Below are 21,419 nucleotides of genomic sequence, written 5' to 3'. Positions count from 1 at the left end.
CAACCCATCGTTCATGCTCCGCCGCGACCGGCTCAACATCAGCAACAACTACCGCCATTACCACAACCTCTACAACATCAACAACAACCTAGATACCGACGACCGGTACCTATTGAGGACAACGAAGATGATCAACATCATCGAGTCTTCCTTGAGGATTTACGTCAACGGGATCAATATGATAACTGCCAACGGGATCAATATGATAACCGTCAACGGGATCAATATGATAACCACTGGGAAAGAAGTTTCCGCGTAGATATACCTGAATTCCAGGGAGGTCTTCGTGGTGACGATCTTGTCGACTGGTTAACTGCAGTTGAAGAAATTCTTGACTTCAAACAAGTTCCACTTCCCTGTCATGTATCTCTCGTCACTATGCGATTCCGAGGTCATGCCGCAACATGGTGAAAACAGCTCAAAACCATGCGTTCTCGCACTCGAAAAGCACCAATTCAATCATAGGAGAAGTTAACAAAACATTTTCGGCAAACTTTCTTGCCACACAACTATGAACGTACTGATATCACTCAAATTACCATAAGAAGTGATTTATACTCTCTCAAATAAAAAGTCGAGTTGTATTACTTAGATCCAATCCACATGGAGCTAGGGAACCAAATAAATCTAATTAAGTTAGATTAAGCTAGGTTGACACTGCAAAAAAAATGTTGTGGTCAAAATCGGTCACCACGGAATCAATGTCTGAAAGTCCGTAAAAATCGGCATGAACGTTTTTACGAAAAATAAATCTCCGAAAAAGATTTATTTTTACGAAGACTCTTCCGGAGAAAACACATTCACGAGACATCGGACAAGAGCTCGAAAAAGGTCGCTACGCAACGACCGAACGCGTGTTCCGCTCGGTCGCTACGTAGCGACCAAGCGTCCGTTCCGCTCGGTCGCTATGTAGCGACCGAGCTCGAGCCAAGCTCGGTCGCTACGTAGCGACCGAGCGTGCATTCTGTTCGATCGCTACGTAGCGACCGAGCTCTTCCGAAACATCGATACGACACTAGGCCATGCATTCTCGTCTACCCTTTGATGCTATCTCCCGAACACCGTAGCAAACCCATTTCCTTTTTCCAGCCATTCTAAGTCATCGATCAAACTTTACGGTAAAAATCGCATGAAGGAATACGGAGACGAGATGGACGAGAAGACTTCCGCGGGTTGATGGATTGTCGGCGCGTGCCTTTGGCATTTTTCGCACTTCCGTGCGAACTTCTCGCAGTCTTTGATCATAGTTGGCCAGTAATAACCATGGCGTTTTATTTTTACGGCGACAGATCTTCCGCCGGAGTGGTTCCCACATGATCCGGAATGAACCTCCTCCATTACTCTTCTTGCTTATTCGCCTTCGGTGCAGGTTGTGAGTGGGCCGGAGAATCTCCATTTGTAGATTTCTCCTTCTACCGTTACATATCGCGCGGCCTGGGTCTTGATTTTGCGGGCCGCCCATTTCTCAGTGGGAAGCGTTCCGTTGATTATGTATGCTCGGATTGGCTCTAGCCATGAGCTGTCGCAGCCGTATTCCCACTGATCCACGTTTTCTTCTGGTGGGTCTTCGTCTTCCTCCGCATTTTCAATTTGTGCTCGAATCAGATTGGCGACCACTGGTGGTCCGATGCTTGGGTGTTTGATAAACTCAACGGGGATTACTCGTCTTAGTCCAGAATCCGAACTTGATGTGAGTGCGGCCAAGGCATCCGCCTGAGTGTTTTCCGAGCGAGGAATCATATTGAGGGCGAAGTGGTTGAAGTCTCGGGAGAGGTCTTGGATGAGTTTTAGATATGCATCCATTCTTTCGTCCCTCGCTTCGTATTCTCCGCTGTACTGATTTGCGACTAACTGAGAGTCACAGTAAGCGTGAATGTTGCGGATCTTAAGCCCATGGGCTAATCGTAATCCTGCGACGAGTGCTTCATATTCGGCCTCGTTGTTCGACGCATGGAATTCCAATCAGAACAACTGTTCCAAGACTTCGCCAGTCGGAGACGTGAGCCGGATTCCGATCCCGGATCCTTGTTTGAACGATGATCCGTCGACGTGAAGGATCCAGGTTGAGTTCGGTTCCGTGTTGTCATATCCCCCGTGGGCAATTCTACCAAGAAGTCCGCTAGTACTTGAGATTTTGCGCAGGTTCTTGGGCGGTACTCCACGTCGTACTCGCTTAGTTCGATTGCCCATTTTGCGAGTCGTCCTGACTGACTCGGACTGTGCAAGATTGTTCGCAGGGGGAAGGTGGTGAGGATTATTATGGTATGCGACTGAATGTACGGCCGGAGTTTCCTTGCCGATGTCACAACTGCGAATGCTAGTTTCTCCATCAGGGGATACCGGGTCTCAGCGTCCAGTAACATTTTGCTTATGTAGAAGATTGATTTTTGCTCACCGCGTTCCTCTCTAATTAAAACGCCGCTTACCGCTGTTGTGGAGACTGCGATGTACAGGAACATGGGTTCTCCCTCCACTGGTTTTGCGAGGATGGGAGGAGTGGCCAGGTAACGTTTTAGCTGTTGGAAAGCTTTCTCACATTCCTCCGACCATTCGAACTTCTTATTCCCTTTCAGCGTGTCGTAGAAAGGAAGACACTTATCCGTCGAGCGCGAGATGAAACGGTTCAAGGCCGCGACTCTTCCGGTTAGCCTTTGGACTTCCCGTTTCGTCTTTGGCGAGACCATCTCTATTAACGCGTTTATCTCCTTAGGATTGGCTTCGATCCCACGACACGTGATTAGGTACCCGAGAAATTCTCCTGATGCCACTGCGAATCTACACTTTGCCGGGTTCAGTTTCATGTTGTGGGCGTTAAGTCTTGCAAAGTACTCCTCCAAATGGGAGACATGGTCGTGCTCGTCAAGAGACTTTACGAGCATGTCATCGATGTATACCTCCATTGTCTTGCCGAGCTGTTCGGAGAAAATTCGATTGACAAGTCGCTGGTAAGTGGCACCTGCATTTTTGAGACCGAAAGGCATTACTTTGTAACAATATGTTCCTTGATCGGTGATGAACGCAGTTTTCTCACGATCGTCGGGATTCATCATGATCTGATTGTACCCGGAGAAGGTATCCATAAATGATAAGAGTTTGTTCCCTGCTGTTGCTTCGACCAGTCGGTCGATGTGCGGGAGTGGGAAGCAATCCTTTGGACAGGCCTTGTTGAGATCGGTGAAATCGACGCATACTCGCCATTTGCCGTTTTTCTTTTTGACCACGACCGGGTTAGCGAGCCAGTCTGGATACCTAACTTCTGTTATTGATCCGACCTTCAGGAGTCTTTCGACTTCCTCATTTACCGCGGTGGCACGCTCCGGTCCTAGCTTCCGCCTTTTTTGTTTGACGGGTTTGTAGGTCGGATCGATGTTAAGCTCATGACACGTTATGCCGATATCGATCCCTGGCATATCTTCCGCGGCCCAGTAGAACGCATTGAGGTTCTTTTTGAGACAACCGATGAGCTCTGTCTTTAGTGGCTCGCGGAGGTTGGCTCCATTCTCGACGCATCATTCCAGAGAGGATTCGTCGAGGCAGATCGAAATTACCGGTTCGCAAGTCGGTTTGCGTTTCCCTTCTAGGGCTTCGGCCCATTGAGATTGCCAGAAGACTTCCGAGTCTCGTTCCGGGGCGTTCTCATCGAGAGTCAGCTTTCTTTTGTTTTTATGGGAAGTTTCGATCGCAAAGTTCTTTCTTTTTAATTCGGCGGCAAAAAATACTTGCGACATCCTACGGTCTCCTTGTATAGTTTCGACTCCACGAGGGATTGGAAACTTAAGGCACAGATGGAATATCGAAGGGATCGCTCGCATGGAATTCAGCCATGGAGTACCGACGATCACGTTGTACGATGTTGGGCTGTCGATGACTAAGAATTCCGTGACTTTGATGACGCTCCCAGCTTTAACAACGAGGTCGATCGAGTCGAGAGTCATAGTAGCATCTCCCGAGAGTCCGAATATCGGGCTGGGTCCTTCCGTAACGGCGCACAGATCGATATCCATTCTTTCGAGGGTGCTTTTGTAGATAATATTGGCCGAGCATCCGGTGTCGACCAACACTCTCGCTATGTCGATGTCCTGGATCGTCAGCTCGATGACAAGGAGATCGTTGTGGGGTTTGGCCTGATCGGCCGTTGCCCGGTCCTTGAAAGAAACGACATCGTTAGCCGCTGGAGCGGACATCCTGTGTCTTTTTATCGTTTAGCGATTTTTGAGTTAGAGAATTCGTCCCCCCCTCCTTCTAGCGCCAAACTGTGGGAAACAAAATTCACACCGTCGATTATAATAAATAATAATGGAGGAAAACCGAGTGAACCCGTTTTTCCTTGAAGGTCTGAATTCTCTGCGTAATCACTTTAGAACGATAAAAAGATAGATAATCGCTCAAAGGCGTTTTATTGAATAGTATGAATACAAGATTTCTCCGAGAGGAGTAGAGATAAGCTAACTATCCGAACAACAGAACAAGAGGCGGCCAAGACGTCCTAAGCCTTTCCGTGCTAGTCTAACCACCTAAGCCCTAAGTTCTCTAAGCTAGCAGGAGTTCTCTAAGTCTAACTTCCGGATCCCCTTTTCTTCTGCTCCTGCTCTCCTTATATAGTCGCTCTAGGTCGGTGGCCCATCCTTCGCCTTCGGGCCCAAGTCTATCTCTTTTGGGAATATTCCACTTTTCATCGATCTTGATAGTTATCCTCGAATCTTTACATTTATCTTTGGAAACTTAGCATTTATCGTATTTCTGCGAGTTAGGACAAACCGTCATAACTTTTATGGGCCCGAATCCCTTCTGAGAGCGTAGATGGGCCTCTAGACCAGTTTGGATCCTTGCGGACCGTTCTATGGCCTTTTGACGTTTATACGATTTCTCGGTTTTAGTCATAAAACTTCGAGAATAACTTCAATCAAAACGAAACGAGAAGTATATGGTCCCGAAGATCGGATATCACAGCTATACGGAAGATACAGGAGTCGAAGTAAGTCGGACAGGCCAGGATCAGGTCGAGCTCGCCGGGCGAGCCGACTCGCGTGACGGCCGAACTCGCAGGCAAGCACAACCACATGATGGTTCAGCTCGCCGGCGAGTTGACCGGCGCGATGGTTGAGCTCGCCGGCCGAGTGCAACCACACGACGGTTCAGCTCGCCGGCGAGCTGACCGGCGTGATGGTTGAGCTCGTCGGGCGAGTATAACCACACATCGGTTCAGCTCGCCGGCGAGCTGACCGACGTGATGGTTGAGCTCGCCGGCAAGCTGACCCGCGTGATGGTTCTGCTCTCCGGCGAGTGGCTTTTGTGCGGGATTCGCTCATTCGTTCACTTCCGATCTTTCTTTAGTGAATGTTTTAAGAGAAATCCGTGAATAAGAAATAATCATAGCCGCTGATTTCGAAATAACCATTTTTGACCCCAACAGGTTTTATTAAAGGATTCTCATGACACATTCGTTTCTGGAACGAATTGGTCAACCAGAGGTGGATCTAGCCACCATCGGGAGGAAAGCGTCTCTTTGTGCACGATGCTACATCTATTCTCGAGTTTTCTTCGTCACAAATGTTTTCGATGCTTTTCCGTGGCTCACTTGGTACAACGCAAACTGAAAGAAATGCTTTGATGATTGAAGATTTCTCGTAGGAATTTTTAAACGAAACTTCTAAAACTGGAAAGGGCTTCAATACTTTGGCTAATCGTCGAGTTTCAGTTTGATATTGGTATATGTTTTCTGTACGCATGATTGCGACAAGAAATGATGTATAGTCTTTGAGATTATGTTCATGATCGTCTGGATATGTTGCTAGCGTTTAGACGAATTTTAGATTGTCGTTTGCGTATTTGAGACGATTTTCTTTGACAAAATCGTTTTCTTGACGATTTGCAAAAGTTTTTGAAGTTTGGGAGTATACGAGTATAGTATACGTTCCTACTCCCCCCTTTTTTTTTACGATAGAAAACAGTTGAACCGATACTTTGAAGGGTTGTGTACGTTTCTTCTTCTAAGGTTTGGAATGATCAATAATCCTGGACGATTTAAAGACGACGCTAGGACTGTGATTTAGTTTGTTTCCACTTTGACGATTTGGAATATGTCGGTTCCGAGAAAATTGCTAGAAACGAATCGGTTTTAAGACCACATTCATGTCTCTAGTTTTTTCTCTCTTTAGGAAGCGAGCTTGATATGTGTGGCGATCATTTCTCGATTTTCGGAGAGTTTTGATCGGTTTGCAAGATCTGGCTGAACAGTTATGGAACGATATATCGAGACAAGAAAAATCGCCTAAGACTTAGTTCGCTAGACTATCCACCTAGGTTTTACGTTCCCTAAAGTTCTATGGCAGTCTCAAAGGCGTTTTTATTTGTTAGTAATTTCTTACGAAAATTCCAAGTCTGATTTCAAAAATTTCAAGTCGTGAATACTTTAGTTCTCTCGAAGACGCAGTTTTGTCTCTTCTCAGTTTTGCTTGCTTATTTCCCCTTCCTCTTCTCGTGTATGTTCGCCATTTTCGATAATGGTCTTTATCCTTTAAACTTGACATTTATCTTCCGAACTTGACTGTTATCTTCTCCTTAGATACGACGTCAATTTTTATAAAAAGGTTCAACGTAATCGTATAGTTGAGGCGGCTAATTTATACGATTAATCTGAATCCAAGCGAGAAAACAAGTCTTGCGGTTTTTTTTTTTTATCGTAAAGTTTTAATGGTAACTCCAATCAAGACGAAACAAGAGACGTTTCGATCGAGATTTGAAGGAGAACACAAAGATGGAGGTAAGGGCGAGTAGGAGCAAGCGAAAGAGTTTAGACGAGTCTTACTTCTTTTGGTCGTAAAATCTCAAGGGAAACTCCGATTGAGACGAAACGAAAAGCGTTTCGATGAGGATTCAAAAGAGAACCTAAAGGAGGACTTTAATGAGGCCTGACAGGTCGCTATGTAGCGAGTGAAGGTCTGACAGGTCGCTACATAGCGAGTGGAAGCAAGCCAAGAAGAGTCCTACTTATTTTCGTCGTAAAATCTCAACGGAAACTCTGATTGAGACAAAACGAAAAGCGTTTCGATGAGAATTCAAAAGAGAACCCAAAGGAGGACCTTTCTGAGGCCTGGAAGGTCTCTATGTAGCGAGTGAAGGTCTGACAGGTCGCTATGTAGCGAGTGGAAGCAAGCCAAAAAGAGTCCTACTTGTTTTCGTCGTAAAATCTCAACTGAAACTCCGATTGAGATGAAACGAAAAGCGTTTCGATGAGGATTCAAAAGAGAACCCAAAGGAGGACCTTTATGAGGCCTGACAGGTCGCTATTTAGCGAGTGAAGGTCTGAGAGGTCGCTACGTAGCGAGTGGAAGCAAGCCAAGAAGAGTCCTACTTGTTTTCGTCGTAAAATCTCAACGGAAACTCCGATTGAGACAAAACGAAAAGCGTTTCGATGAGGATTCAAACGAGAACGCAAAGGAGGACCTTTCTGAGGCCTTACAGGTTGCTACGTAGCGAGTGGAGAGTTGGCTTGAGCTAGGTCGCTACGTAGCGACCGAGCCGTGTGCGTGCTCGGTCGCAACGTAGAGACCGAGCTGTGTGCATGCTCGGTCGCTACGTAGCGACCGAGCTGTATGCGTGCTCGGTCGCTACGTAGTGACCGAGCTGTGTGCGTGCTCGGTCGCTACGTAGAGACCGAGCTGTGTGCGCTCTCGGTTGCTACGTAGCGACCGAGCTGTGTGCGTGCTCGGTCGCTACATAGCGACCGAGCTTGGCTAGAGCTCGTTCACTACATAGCGACCGAGCTGTATGCGTGCTCGGTTCGCTTCCTTTTTCCGCGATTAACCTAGGGGTTTTCTGCGGTTTTTGGGAGAACAAGTTTTACCCTTCCGAAAAGTTTTCGGAAAACGTGTTTTGGTAAAACCCTTATGCATTGAAACTTATTTAGCTCGAAAATGAGCCAAAATTACGGGATTTGATAAAATTTATCATTTTCCTTTATGTTTAGACAGAGAAATCGCAAGCTTGTTTCGTAGCACTTTCTGTTGGCGAAAAGTCGCAGCTAGGTTTTTTTTCAATTTTTTTTATGCACTATGGCGTTTGCATAAACGTTGGCCATAGGTGCAGTGGCGTCTGGGGTTGTCTTTCCAGCGTTGTTGCGAACTGCGATTTTGTCTTTTGTGTTTCCAGACATTGTTTTGATCAAGCGTTTTGTGGCTGAGAGTTAGATTGATCCGTACACCCTCCTCCTTCTAGCGCCAAACTGTGAGAACCGAAATTCGCACTATCGATTTCCGTTTAAATTAGGAAAGTAGGAGAACCCTAGTTTCCCAGAGGTCCCGAATATCTGCTAATACCACACGCTAAGCAATCAGAACACGAGATAACAACGATAAAGTATAAGAAATCGTAAAAAGGGAGCAAAGAGAAGTCTTATTCCGAATTTGCGTATGAGCGTTTACAACAAGGTATAAGCCTGGGTTCGAGAGCTGTCGGCGAGATTCCTAGTTCTAACAACCCTAAGACGGCTAAACCTAATTGAGTCGCAGCTCGAATAACAAAACCGGAAAGTTGCCTAATTGCTCTAAGTGCTAAGTTTCCTCTGAAAAGTTCTCTCTCCATGCCTCTCACCCAGGATTCCTTATATACTGGCTCCTAGGTCGGTTTACGCTTTTCCTCTTTTGCCCTTAAGCCGTCATAGCATAAAAATGGAGATATTCCATTTTTTCCGATCTTCGTAATTATCTTCAAAATTTCGTATTTATCCGTGGAAACTTGACATTTATCTTTCCTTGCGAACCAAGCGTAAACCGTCATGCGGCTTACGGGCTGTTGGTTAAGAAATCGTAAGTTGGCCTAGAGTCATGTCTTAGGTCCCTTTGGGCTGTCTTCTGACTCGAAGCGTTTATTACGGCTTCTTTCGATAAAGAACAAACTTTACGTGGTTTTTACCGTAAAGTTTGATCGATGACTTAGAATGGTGGGAAAAATGAAACGGGTTTGCTACGGACTTCGGGAGATAACATCGAAGGGTAGACGAGAATGCATGGGCTAGTGTCGTATCGACGTTTCGGAAGAGCTCGGTCGCTACGTAGCGATCGAACAGAACGCACGCTCGGTCGCTATGTAGCGACCGAGCGGGACGGAAGCTCGGTCGCTACGTAGCGACCAAACTGTGTGCGTGCTCGGTCGCTACGTAGCGACCGAGCTGTGTGCATTCTTGGTCGCTACGTAGTGACCGAGCTGTGTGCGTGCTCGGTCGCTACGTAGCGACCGAGCCTTGTGCGTGCTCGGTCGCTATACCCTTCCAAAAAGTTTTCGGAAAACGTGTTTTGGTAAAACCCTTACGCATTGAAACTTCTTTAGCTCGGAAATGAGCCAAACTTACGGGATTTGATAAAATTTATCATTTTCCTTTATGTTTAGACAGAGAAATCGTAAGCTCGTTTCTTAGGATCCTGTTGGCGAAAAGTCGCGGCTAGGTTTTTTTCGATTTTTTTAGGCACTATGGCGTTTGCGTAATCGTTGGCCATAGGCGCAGTGGCGGCTGAGGTTGTCTTACCAGCGTTGTTCCAGACATTGTTTTGATCAAGCGTTTTGTGGCTGAGAGTTAGATTGATCCGTACCCCCCCTCCTTCTAGCGCCAAACTGTGAGAACCGAAATTTGCACTGTCGATTTCTGTTTAAATTAGGAAAGTAGGAGAACCCTAGTTTCCCAGAGGTCCCGGATATCTGCTAATACCACACGCTAAGCAATCAGAACACGAGATAACAACGATAAAGTATAAGAAATCGTAAAAAGGGAGAAAAGAGAAGTCTTATTCTGAATTTGCGTATGAGCGTTTACAACAAGGTATAAGCCTGGGCTCGAGAGCTGTCGGCGAGATTCCTAGTTCTAACAACCCTAAGACGGCTAAACCTAATTGAGTTGCAGCTCGAATAACAAAAACGGAAAGTAGCCTTCTCTAAGTGCTAAGTTTCCTCTGAAAAGTTCTCTCTCCATGCCTCTCACCTAGGACTCCTTATATACTGGCTCCTAGGTCGGTTTACGCTTTTTCTCTTCTGCCCTTAAGCCGTCATAGCATAAAAATGGAGATATTACATTTTTTCCGATCTTCGTAATTATCTTCAAAATTTCGTATTTATCTGCAGAAACTTGACATTTATCTTTCCTTGCGAACCAAGAGTAAACTGTCATGCGGCTTACAGGCTGTTGGTTAATAAATCGTAAGTTGAGCCTCGAGTCATGTCTTAGGTCCCTTTGGGCCGTCTTCTGACTCGAAGCATTTATTACGGCTTCTTTCGATAAAGAACGAACTTTCCGCAGTTTTTACAGCAAAGTTTTATCGATGACTTAGAATGGCGGGAAAAATTAAATGGGTTTGCTACGGTCTTCAGGAGATAGCATCGAAGTGTAGACGAGAATGCATGGGCTAGTGTCGTATCGACGTTTCGGAAGAGCTCGGTCGTTACGTAGCGATCGAACAGAACGCACGCTCGGTCGTTGCGTAGCGATCTTTTTCGAGCTCTTGTCCGATGTTTCGTGAATATGTTTTCTCCCCAAGATTCTTCGTAAAAATAAATCTTTTTCGAAGATTTATTTTTCGTAAAAATGTTCATGCCGATTTTTACGGACTTTCAGACATTGATTCCGTCGTGACCGATTTTGACCCCAACAAGGATGAAACTGAAACGGGATACGTAAGTCGAATTAGTCATCGCACCCTCTAAAACCAGGAGTAAACCTAGGTCTTGCCCTAAACCCAGCGCACTGGTCTCTAACATCTCTAGGCATAGTATCAAAAACCTTGATACAAGATCCCAAAATTTGTCTCTTTGCCAATATTCGAGCGTCTTCAGAAATCCCGCAAGTTTACACACTGCGGAAAACTCTCGAAACAGATCACAGATATAGCAGTTCACACAGAGTTAGATTACGAGATGACAACTCGTAGTCTTCCTTCTACACCCATATAAAATGCCATCGGCAGCAACACGCCTGATAACCGCTACATAAAAACTAGACCGTAAAGGTCTCGCTGGAAAACAAGTCATAAGAACCTTAACTCCAAAACGAACTAGGAAAGGCTTGAACCCTTCAACAAGGGTACGTAGGCAACCATCATAAGGCGCAGCCCCAATCTTATCGCGCTCTACTTTTAGAAGAGCGAGAAGACCACTTACCACTGACTTTTTGGACCATTAATTCTGCCTAACTCACCTAACTTGCCTAACTTGCCAAGCCACTCGCTAGAACCTCACGCTATAAGCTCATGGTTCTAACGAGCTGGGGGGCTAACTGTTGGGGTCAAAATCGGTCACGACGGAATCAATGTCTGAAAGTCCGTAAAAATCGGCATGAACGTTTTTACGAAAAATAAATCTTCGAAAAAGATTTATTTTTACGAAGAATATTGCGGAGAAAACACATTCACGAGACATCGGACAAGAGCTCGAAAAAGTTCGCTACACAACGACCGAACGCGTGTTCCGCTCGGTTGCTACGTAGCGACCGAGCTCAAGCCAAGATCGGTCGCTACGTAGCGACCGAGCGTCCATTCCGCTCAGTCGCTATGTAGCGACCGAGCGTCTCTTCCGCTCGGTCGCTACATAGCAACCGAGCTCGAGCCAAGTTCGGTCGCTACGTAGTGACCGAGCGTCCATCCCGCTGGTCGCTACGTAGCGACCGAGCTCGAGCCAAGCTCAGTCGCTACGTAGAGACCTAGCGTCCGTTCTGCTCGGTCTCTACGTAGCGACCGAGTGTCCGTTCCGCTCGGTCGCTACGTAGCGACCGAGCTTCCATCCCGCTCGATCACTACGTAGCGACCGAGCTCTTCCAAAATGTCGATACGACACTAGCCCATGCATTCTCGTCTACCCTTCGATGCTATCTCCCGAAGACCTAGCAAACCCATTTCATTTTACCCGCCATTATAAGTCAACGATCAAACTTTACGGTAAAAACCGCGGAAAGTTCGTTCTTTATCAAAAGAAGCCGTAATAAATGCTTCGAGTCAGAAGACGACCCAAAGGGACCTAAGACATTACTCGAGGCCCAACTTACGATTTCTTAACCAACAGCCCGTAAGCCGCATGACGGTTTACGCTTGGTTCGCAAGGAAAGATAAATGTCAAGTTTCCGCGGATAAATACGAAATTTTGAAGATAATTACGAAGATCGGAAAAAAGGAATATCTCCATTTTTATGCTATGACGGCTTAAGGGCAGAAGAGGAAAAGCGTAAACCGACCTAGGAGCCAGTATATAAGGAGTCCTAGGAGAGTGGCATGGAGAGAGAACTTTTCAGAGGAAACTTAGCACTTAGAGCAATTAGGCAACTTTCCGTTTTTGTTATTCGAGCTGCGACTCAATTAGGTTTAGCCGTCTTAGGGTAGTTAGAACTAGGAATCTCGCCGACAGCTCTCGAGCCCAGGCTTATACTTTGTTGTAAATGCTCATACGCAAATTTGGAATAAAACGTCTCTTTGCTCCCTTTTTACGTTTTCTTATACTTTATCGTTGTTATCTCGTGTTCTGATTGCTTAGCGTGTGGTATTAGCAGATATCCGGGACCTCTGGGAAACTAGGGTTCTCCTTCTTTCCTAATTTAAACGGAAATCGATAATGCGAATTTCGGTTCTCACAAAAAGTTCACATTGATAGCACATTATTATAGCACGTTTTACTTAACTGCTATCGTAGATGTGTTTGAAATTTTCGTACTACCATTCGATAAACGCTATGATAGAGTGAAACCTAAAATAACACTTTCAAGATTAAGTGGGCGGGAAGATAAATCACTCGTTCCGCAAATACTTAGCGGAAAATTATACTTAAGCGCCAAAAATTTATTTAACCGGCTTCATTAATACTTTCAAAGACATATAATAGCATTTTTCTAACGCTATACCAAAAATTGAAATCTACACTGTAAAACTAATATTTTCCAATTTAAACACCAAATCTTAACATATAAATTACAAATAGTACAAACTCCTAAACATTGTTTTTAAGTTCTAAAATATAAACATAAACTTTAAAATTCTAATATTTTTATACTATAACCTCAAATCTTAAAATTAAAATCAAAATTTCATATTTTTAATCTTATTCTATAACTTTCAAAACACAAAACTTAAATTATCATTCTATAATTCATCCTCATTCTATAATTAAACTTTATTCTATAATTAAACTCTATTTTGAAACATTAACCATACTTCTCAAACTTTCGATCTCCATCTGATCTACACGCTCATTGGCGTTAGATCCCCGAGGATCTACTGCAACAGATCCATTCGTGTCATCCCTCGTTCCCTCACCTTGGCTTTCTCCACACGGTACCCTCTGTCTTTTGGTGTTGACGAGCACTGGTCCGACTGATTTATGTACAAGATCAATATTTCACCTGAGATTTGATCTCCATCTGATCTACACATTCATTGACGTTAGATCGCCGAGGATCTCCCGCGTCTGATCGGTTCATGTCAACCCTCGTTCTCTCGTCTTGGTTTTCTTCACACGACACTCTCTATCCTTTTGATTTTGACGATTACCAGTTCTGTTCTTTGACGATCAAAATCTTATTTTCCTGTCTACCTGTCACTCCGGGCCGATCAACATATCTTGGATCACTTAATCTTTCGGATCATTGTCCGGCTGATCTCTGTAAACCATATCTTTGTATGGGTTCTTCTGATCGATTCAGATCTTCTCATATGAGAGATATCAAAGGAAAAGGAATTCTCTATGAAGACGATGACGGCCCCATTCAGTTGGTAGAGGAAGATGATGCTCATACCATTAGAGAGTTCCGTATGTCTCTCATTGGTAAAGTTCTCAATCCGAAAAAGCAGAACGTTGTGAAGCTGATACAGTTTATGCCCACCCAGTGGAAAATGGAAGATCATATCACAGCAAACGATCTTGGCAATGGGAAGTTTTTGTTTAATTTCTCCAGCGAGGAGGATCTCCAGGAAGTACTAAGGCAGGGGCATTTTTATTACAATTTCTGTATGTTTGTCTTGGTGCGATGGAAACCAATTGTGTACGATGATTACCCTTGGATTATTCCTTTATGGGTAGAGATTACTGGCATTCCCCTTCATCTCTGGACAGTGAAGAACTTGAAGAACATTGGTGGGAAACTTGACCACGTTGACATGATGGAGCTATCTGCTGGTCGTTTATTGATCGATGTGGATTCAAGAAAGCCTCTTGTGTTTTCTAAGAAAGTACAATCACCAGGTGGAGAGGAAGTAACTATCAAGATTCATTATGAGCTGCTGTTTAAACACTGCACCTATTGTGGTTTGTTGTCGCATGAGGAGTCTTATTGCTCCAAGAGAATAGAAGAGACTCGAGCTCAACCCACAAAGACTGGTGTCTTCACTCGCGTTCAAATCCCACAAGATAACAATTCCCACCAGCTTTTGGTGCAGGACCGTAATGGTCGAGGGGGAATACATGATCGCTATGATAACAGGAGATACAATGATGCTACACGAAATCAGGAGAGGGATGTCTATCCGCTCAATGTCACACGCTCGGATAAGAGGAGATATGGGAGAGATGACAGTCAGGACTATAAGAATCGAGATGGGCCAGGTCGTCGAGAAGGGGGGAAGTATGGCCCATTTAGGCCATCGGCTCCAAGATATGGAGGTCGGCATGCTCCGTATGAGCACCGGAAGCAACAACATTGGCGCGAAGCAAAGAGAGCCGATGAGGCTGAGAGGTACAAGCCACAAAAGCCTTTAACCATCGCCGATAAACCAGAACATGACGCACCTATCTTGAGTGAGGAAGCAATGGAGCACCGTAATGGTACCAATGATAGCCGAGGTAATGGTAAGAAGCTAGCTAATACTATAGGCACTCCTTCGTGCATAGCAGTTCACAACGAGGAGAACGTAATGGTACGGGAACGGTACAATAAGAGCTATCACATTCTATCCTATGGAGGAAGTGGGTCAGAAGGAGGTACATGATGAAGATCAGATCATTGATGCACTTCAGGATATGGATATTGTTGGATCATCAAGCTTCATGACTTCTGATCATACAACGAGAATGGAGTGTGATGTCGATGGTGATGACTTGCTTGGGGATGAGCTCATAGAGAGAGAATCTGGTGGCGCAAGCTTAGAAAGGATGGATTCAGCGAAAGGTCATAAGCACAAACGGCATGGTTCTAGCCGAAGTGGGGCACGGGCTGGAGTTCGCATTGGGGCTCGACCTGGAGAAACTTTATCTCAGAAGGCGGTCGTCATGCGTAGGGCGTCTCCAATGAAGCGTAAGGCTTCGTCATCGGGTTTTCCTTCATATGGGGAAAACAAAAGTCAGAGGAATAAACATAAGAGTTCTGTCAAAGGCACGGCTGATGGTTTGGTGGGGTCCAAAAAACCCACCACAAATCATTCATGAAGACAATCACTTGGAACTGTCGAGGGATTGGGGACGACCTCACAGTTCGACGCCTTACGGAGATGTGTCAGAAGCATCGCCCAGGACTTGTGTTCCTTTCTGAGACGAAGAACAGAAGGCTGCTGTTGCAAAACATTCAGGTCGACTTAGAATTTGATCATTTGTTTACTGTTGAGCCACTTGGTCTCAGCGGAGGTTTAGCTCTATTTTTTATGGAGGATTTTCAAGTTAATGTTTTATTTTCGAATAACCGTATGATTGACATTGAGGTAGTCATTGATGAAATAAAAGTCTATATGACGTTTGTTTATGGGGATCCTGTATTAGAAAGACGAGATCAAGTTTGGGAACGTCTTACGCGTTTCTCAACAACAAGAACTGGACCTTGGTTCATGATAGGAGATTTTAATGAAATTACATGTCACACTGAGAAGGACGGGGGGAGACAGCGTCCTGATAATTCTTTCCTGCCCTTTAAGCAAATGCTTAGTGATTGTGGGATGTTAGAGTTTCCTTTCACGGGGAACATGCTATCATGGGTAGGGAAGAGAGCAGGAGGAACAACAATACGATGCCGTTTAGATAGAGCAGTAGGAAATGCGGACTGGCATGAGAAGTTTCCCCACTCGACTGTGAAATATATGAGGTCATGGGGATCGGACCATCGTCTGATCCTTGCTGACATACTCATAAATCCAATGCGGAGATCACAAAAAATTTAAGTTTGATAAAAGATGGCTGGATAATGAGGAGCTAAGGCAAGTCATTCTTGAGGGTTGGAAATCTCCTGATCTTCCTCCCAATGCGACTATTATGGAATATATTGCTAGCTGCCGAAGAGCTTTGAGCGAATGGAGGAAACAACATAATGTTAACTCGTTGAAATTAGTGGAGGAGCTTAAAGAGAAAGTGGAGGGCTTGTACGCAGATGATAATGCTACAACTGAGGAAATTGCAGCAGCGTTAAAGGAACTCTCTGATGCTCTTAAAACAGAAGAAATGTTCTAGAAACAAAAGAGTCGAGTGTTTTGGCTGAGAGAGGGTGACAGAAATACAAAAAAATTTCATGCCTTGACAAAGCAAAGGAGGGCAAGGAATAAAATCATGCAGCTCATGGATGCGGATGGAAATATAGTTGAGGATGAAAAAGGATTAGTGCCCATTGCTACTAGTTATTTTAGGCAGATTTTTGAATCATCTCAGAGGAAATTAAAGAGGAACTGGCCCAAGTCCCTACAACGATCACTGGGGCAATGAATGATAACCTCACAGCTCCAGTCACTGAATGAGAGATCAAATTAGCGCTCTTCGCAATGTACCAAGAAAAGACCCCAGGACCTGATGGTCAAATTAGCGCTCTTCGCAATGCACCCAGAAAAGACCCCAGGACCTGATGGTCAAATTAGCGCTCTTCGCAATGCACCCAGAAAAGATCAAATTAGCGCTCTTTGGGATATTGTAGAGGAGGATTTAACTCTTATGGTTAATAAATTCCTTTTCGAGGGTACGGTGGCGACTGGACTGAATGATATGAATATATGTCTCATCCCAAAGACAACGAGGCCCAATGAAATGACTCAATTTAGGCCCATTAGCTTGTGTAACATAAATTATAAGATCATCTCTAAGGTCTTATGCCAGAGGCTGAAGAAAGTTTTACCAAACTTGATATCTGAAACCCATGCAGCCTTTGTTGCTGGAAGACAGATTTTGGATAACGTTATGATTGCTCAAGAGATGTTCCACGTGCTGAGAACTAAACCAAGTGGACGCAATAAAAGGATGGCCATTATGACGGATATGAGCAAATCATATGACAGGATGGAATGGACTTTCATTGAAGCTGTCTTGCGTAAGTTGGGTTTTTCTGAGACATGGATCACCTGGATAATGAGATGTGTTACGTCGGTGAAGTACAAGGTACTCATGAATGGACAGCCAAGAGGAAATATTGTTCCTAGTAGAGGCCTACGCCAAGGAGATCCTTTGAATCCTTTCATTTTTATTCTATGCACGGAAGCGCTCGCTAGCCATCTTAATCAAGCTGAGAGCCAAGGGAAGATAACGGGGATGTGCGTTACACCCACGTGTCTGTCGGTATCCCACCTTGTCTTTGCTGATGATAGCCGTTTTTTCTGTAAGGCGGAGCCCCGTGAATGTGAAGAAGTAATGAAAGTAGTCAAGAGGTATGGTAAAACATCAGGCCAATGTATCAACTTTGACAAATCGTCCTTACTCTTTGGTAAGCAAATTAATGCAACAAGTAGACAAGAGATTAAAGATGCGCTTGGAATTCAAAACGAAGGAGGAATGGGTACTTACCTTGGGATCCCGGAAGACATAAGTGGCTCCAAGTGCAAACTTTTTGTGTTTCTAAAGGATAAGCTGATGCATAGAGTGAATGGATGGACATGCGGATGGCTCTCCCAAGGAGAAAAGGAAGTGTTGATGAAATCCATTCTGCTAGCTCTTCCGACATACGCTATGTCTACTTTCCTGCTCCCTTTGGAGATATGTGAAAACCTAGCAAGTGCCATTGCTAAATTTTGGTAGATTTCAAATCCAGCAAAAAGAGGAATACACTGGGCGAAATGGGAGAAAGTCTGTTTACCGAGAGAGGAGGGTGGAATTGGTTTTCGCATGATCCATGAGTTTAATTTGACATTACTGGCAAAACAATTATGGAGACTAGTTCAATTTCCTAACTCTCTAGTTACCCGGGTTTTGAGGGGAAGATACTATAGGTTGAGTTCTCCACTCAGAGTAAACTCTGCTAGCAGCCCATCGTATGTGTGGTCTAGCATTTATGCTGCGAGGAAGTTATTATTACTAGGGATCAGACAGAAGATACATTCAGGTTACGAAGTTAAGGTGTGCGAGGATCCGTGGATTCCAACAATCCCTGCTAGACCAGCTATCCCTGTAGTGCCGGTAATGCATCCTAACTTGAGAGTTAGTGACTTCATTAATCCGGCAACAAAAGATTGGGATGTTCGTCTTTTGGAGGACTATGTCAATCCTGACGACATACCACTTATAAGGAGTTTGGCAACAAGTTCAGCTCATCCTCACGATACCTTTTGTTGGAATTACACAAGGAACGGTCAATACACAATTAAATCTGGATATTGGGTGGATCAGAATTTGTTAAAGACTGAGGAGAAGGAAGTCCTAGAACCGAGTATCACTAAACTTCAACCCTTTTCTTGGAAGTTAAAGGCGCCTAAGAAGATATGTCATCTAATATGGCAGTTGTTAACTGGTCATGTGGTAGTAACGAGGAACTTAGCAAGGGGAAACATGAGATGTGATAACTACTGCCCAAGATGTGGGGAACTAGAAGAATCTGTAACACATGCTATATTTGAGTGTCCGCCAGCTCTACATGTTTGGTCATTATCATCAACTCCATTAAGCCCAGACGTATTTCCAGTACCAAGCATTTACACAAATATGGATTACCTATTCTGGAGAAAGAACAGTATTAGAGCCAGAACAAGACATGGATCCTTATCCCTGGATAATATGGTATATTTGGAAGGCTAGGAATGACAAACTGTTCAGGGGGATTGACATAGATCCTTTGGAGCTAGTTCGATATGCAGAAAGTGAATGTCAAGTCTGGTTTGACGCGAACGAAGTGGTACAACCAGTGGTACAAGATAACATTATTGAGGAACCCCAGGTCATAAGCTTGGGTAATATTCGCTTGTTGGATGGATCTTGGACAGCCTTGGCTCAGTTTAGTGGATGTGGATGGGTCTGGATGGACAGTGGAGGAAATACTCATCTGATGGGGACAAGAAATTTCACTCGACGGGAGTCAGCTTTGCATTCGGAAGTAGAAGCTCTTAGGTGGGCAATGGAGAACATGCTTCAACACTCAACTTGGCAGAGCTTTGGGACATACTGCAAAGAGCTGATAGCAATGATAAGGGAACCTCATGCTTGGCCAAGCTTTGCGACGAAATTGGAAAGGATAGAGACGCTGCAGATATGCTTCCCGGATTTCAACATCATTAATGTTCCACGAGGGCGCAATCAGATTTCAAACTTTTTAGCTAAGACTGCTAGATCCTTCCATAGGGAGTTGCATTTTATTGGTTGTTCTATTCCAGTCTGGTTACCCAGGCCACCTCAAGTTTGAGTAATAGAATAAACTTTTGACGTCAAAAAAAAAAAACCATACTTCTCAAACATTGTCTTGATCATATACCCTACATAAAACAAACTCAGAATACCTTCTATATATTAAAGCTTAAATAATACACTCTTGACGAAGACATAAAAGAAAAGAAAAAATACTCCTAACTTTCTATTGGTTAAAATAGTTATGTGAGGATCGCCATTTTTGACCATCGATTAATTATAATCAATGGCTCAGATTCAATTTTTCTGTGTATCTTTCTCTCTCTCCAAGATCTCCTCTGTCGACTCCTTTTTCTTCTTTTCTCCAATCTTCTCTCCAGAACTTTGTCTCTTCGACAATTAATTTTTCCTGTCTCAATCTTTAACAGTCTCTCACATCCTTCTTCTCCATTGCTTCTCTCTCAATCATCTCTCAACAACGACGACGCCAATGAGAAGCTCTGTTGTGACTAGCCTTTGAGTCATTTGCAAGCAGAGGAAGAAAAGCTCTGGTGTGGAAAGATCTACGGGTTGAGCTTGACGGCAGAGGAGGCAGAGACGGACATGGATTCTCCACCTCTGCAAAGGAGGGAGGGGAAGAAGACGCGACGACGGCGAAATGGCGGAAGAATATGGAGGAGAGGAAGATCTGGTGGAGACGACAACAGCGAGCAGGTCCGAGCTCTGGAGTGGAGAGGACGATGACGATGGCGAGCAGTAGAGCTGGGTTCGTGGGTCAACCCGCCCCGCCAACCCGCGGGTAGACTCATTTTTTCACTCAAAACTTCGACCCGCATGATCCGTAAAGAAAGATTCAAATACCCGTACTCGCCCCGTCCAAGTATGCGGGTAACCCGCGGGACCCATGGGTAATATAAATTTTAATAAAATAATTATTTTAATTATATTTTAATTATATAATACTTATTTTTTTAATAAAATAACTAAATTATATATTATTTTCTGAATTTATAGTATTTTATATATTTTTTATGAAAATATATATTATTTTTTGAATTTTTTTTATTTTTTTTATTTTTTTGCGGGTTAGCGGGTACCCGCGATTCAAAATCGACCGCCCCGCACCCGCCCCGCGTAGAATCGACTCGACCCGCACCCGCACCCGCATGTTGAATTTTTCAAAATGGCCGACCCGCACCCGCCCCGCAGTGGGTCAAACGGAGTGGGACCCGCGGGTGAAAACTAAAATTTCCAGCTCTAGCGCGCAGGTCCGAGCCGAGGAAGAAGACGCGACGGCATGTGGAGGCGTAACAAAAAAATAGTGCTATAATTAAAGTTAATAACAACATTCAAATATTGCTATCGTATATGTACATTTCGCAGCGTTTTAAAAATGCTATAGTAGAAAGGATACCTATGATGTTTGCCGATGACATAGCATATGAGAAAACGCTATGAAAGGCCTACTATAGCATTTTTCGTGAGCAAGTTAAATGTAAAAGACAGGTTTGTGAGCAAGTTAATTGCTCGATTGATTTGATTGGGGTTTTGGTGGAAGGATGGTTTGTTAGACTTAGGGTTTCTATTCAGGAAATCATGATTATAATCACTACAAATGCCTAATAAGTTGTATGCATGATATTATAGAGCTCAACACTATTAAACAAACCATTAGGCTTTCACTTTCTAGGTTTGTCTATTGACCAGTGTCGATCAATTATTCTATAAGAATATCGATCGATACACTTCTTGAAACTTCGACCGATTATTCGATAGGAATATCGATCGACGCACTTGGTCAAGTGTTAATGCACAGATTGAATATGCTCACTAAGGTTACTAGATCAGCTCTCGTTTATTCTAGCAAGTCTTAGCTCAGTTAGGATGGATTCAGGGTGAGATGCAAGCTATCGCTTATGTCTACAATATCGCTTATGTCTACA

General features: G+C 44.2%; 1 protein-coding gene across 1 annotated transcript; it reads right to left on the bottom strand.

The window, feature by feature from the left end:
• Window positions 1-3,509: 3,509 nt before the first annotated feature.
• Window positions 3,510-4,184, bottom strand: LOC125585792. Its single transcript, XM_048755470.1, has one exon. It carries the CDS (start codon window positions 4,182-4,184, stop codon window positions 3,510-3,512), a length of 675 nt encoding a protein of 224 aa, XP_048611427.1.
• Between the last annotated feature and the right edge of the window lie 17,235 nt (window positions 4,185-21,419).

The sequence above is a fragment of the Brassica napus genome, chromosome C4, assembly GCF_020379485.1.
Source record: "Brassica napus cultivar Da-Ae chromosome C4, Da-Ae, whole genome shotgun sequence".
Classification (NCBI taxonomy): Eukaryota; Viridiplantae; Streptophyta; class Magnoliopsida; order Brassicales; family Brassicaceae; genus Brassica; species Brassica napus.
The sequence above is the reverse complement of the archived record's forward strand: the minus strand, read 5'-3'. Positions and strand labels throughout refer to the sequence as shown.

Bases quoted from the DNA above. Each gene is read 5' to 3' on its own strand.
- LOC125585792 (XM_048755470.1), bottom strand. From the start codon at position 4,184: ATGTCCGCTCCAGCGGCTAACGATGTCGTTTCTTTCAAGGACCGGGCA.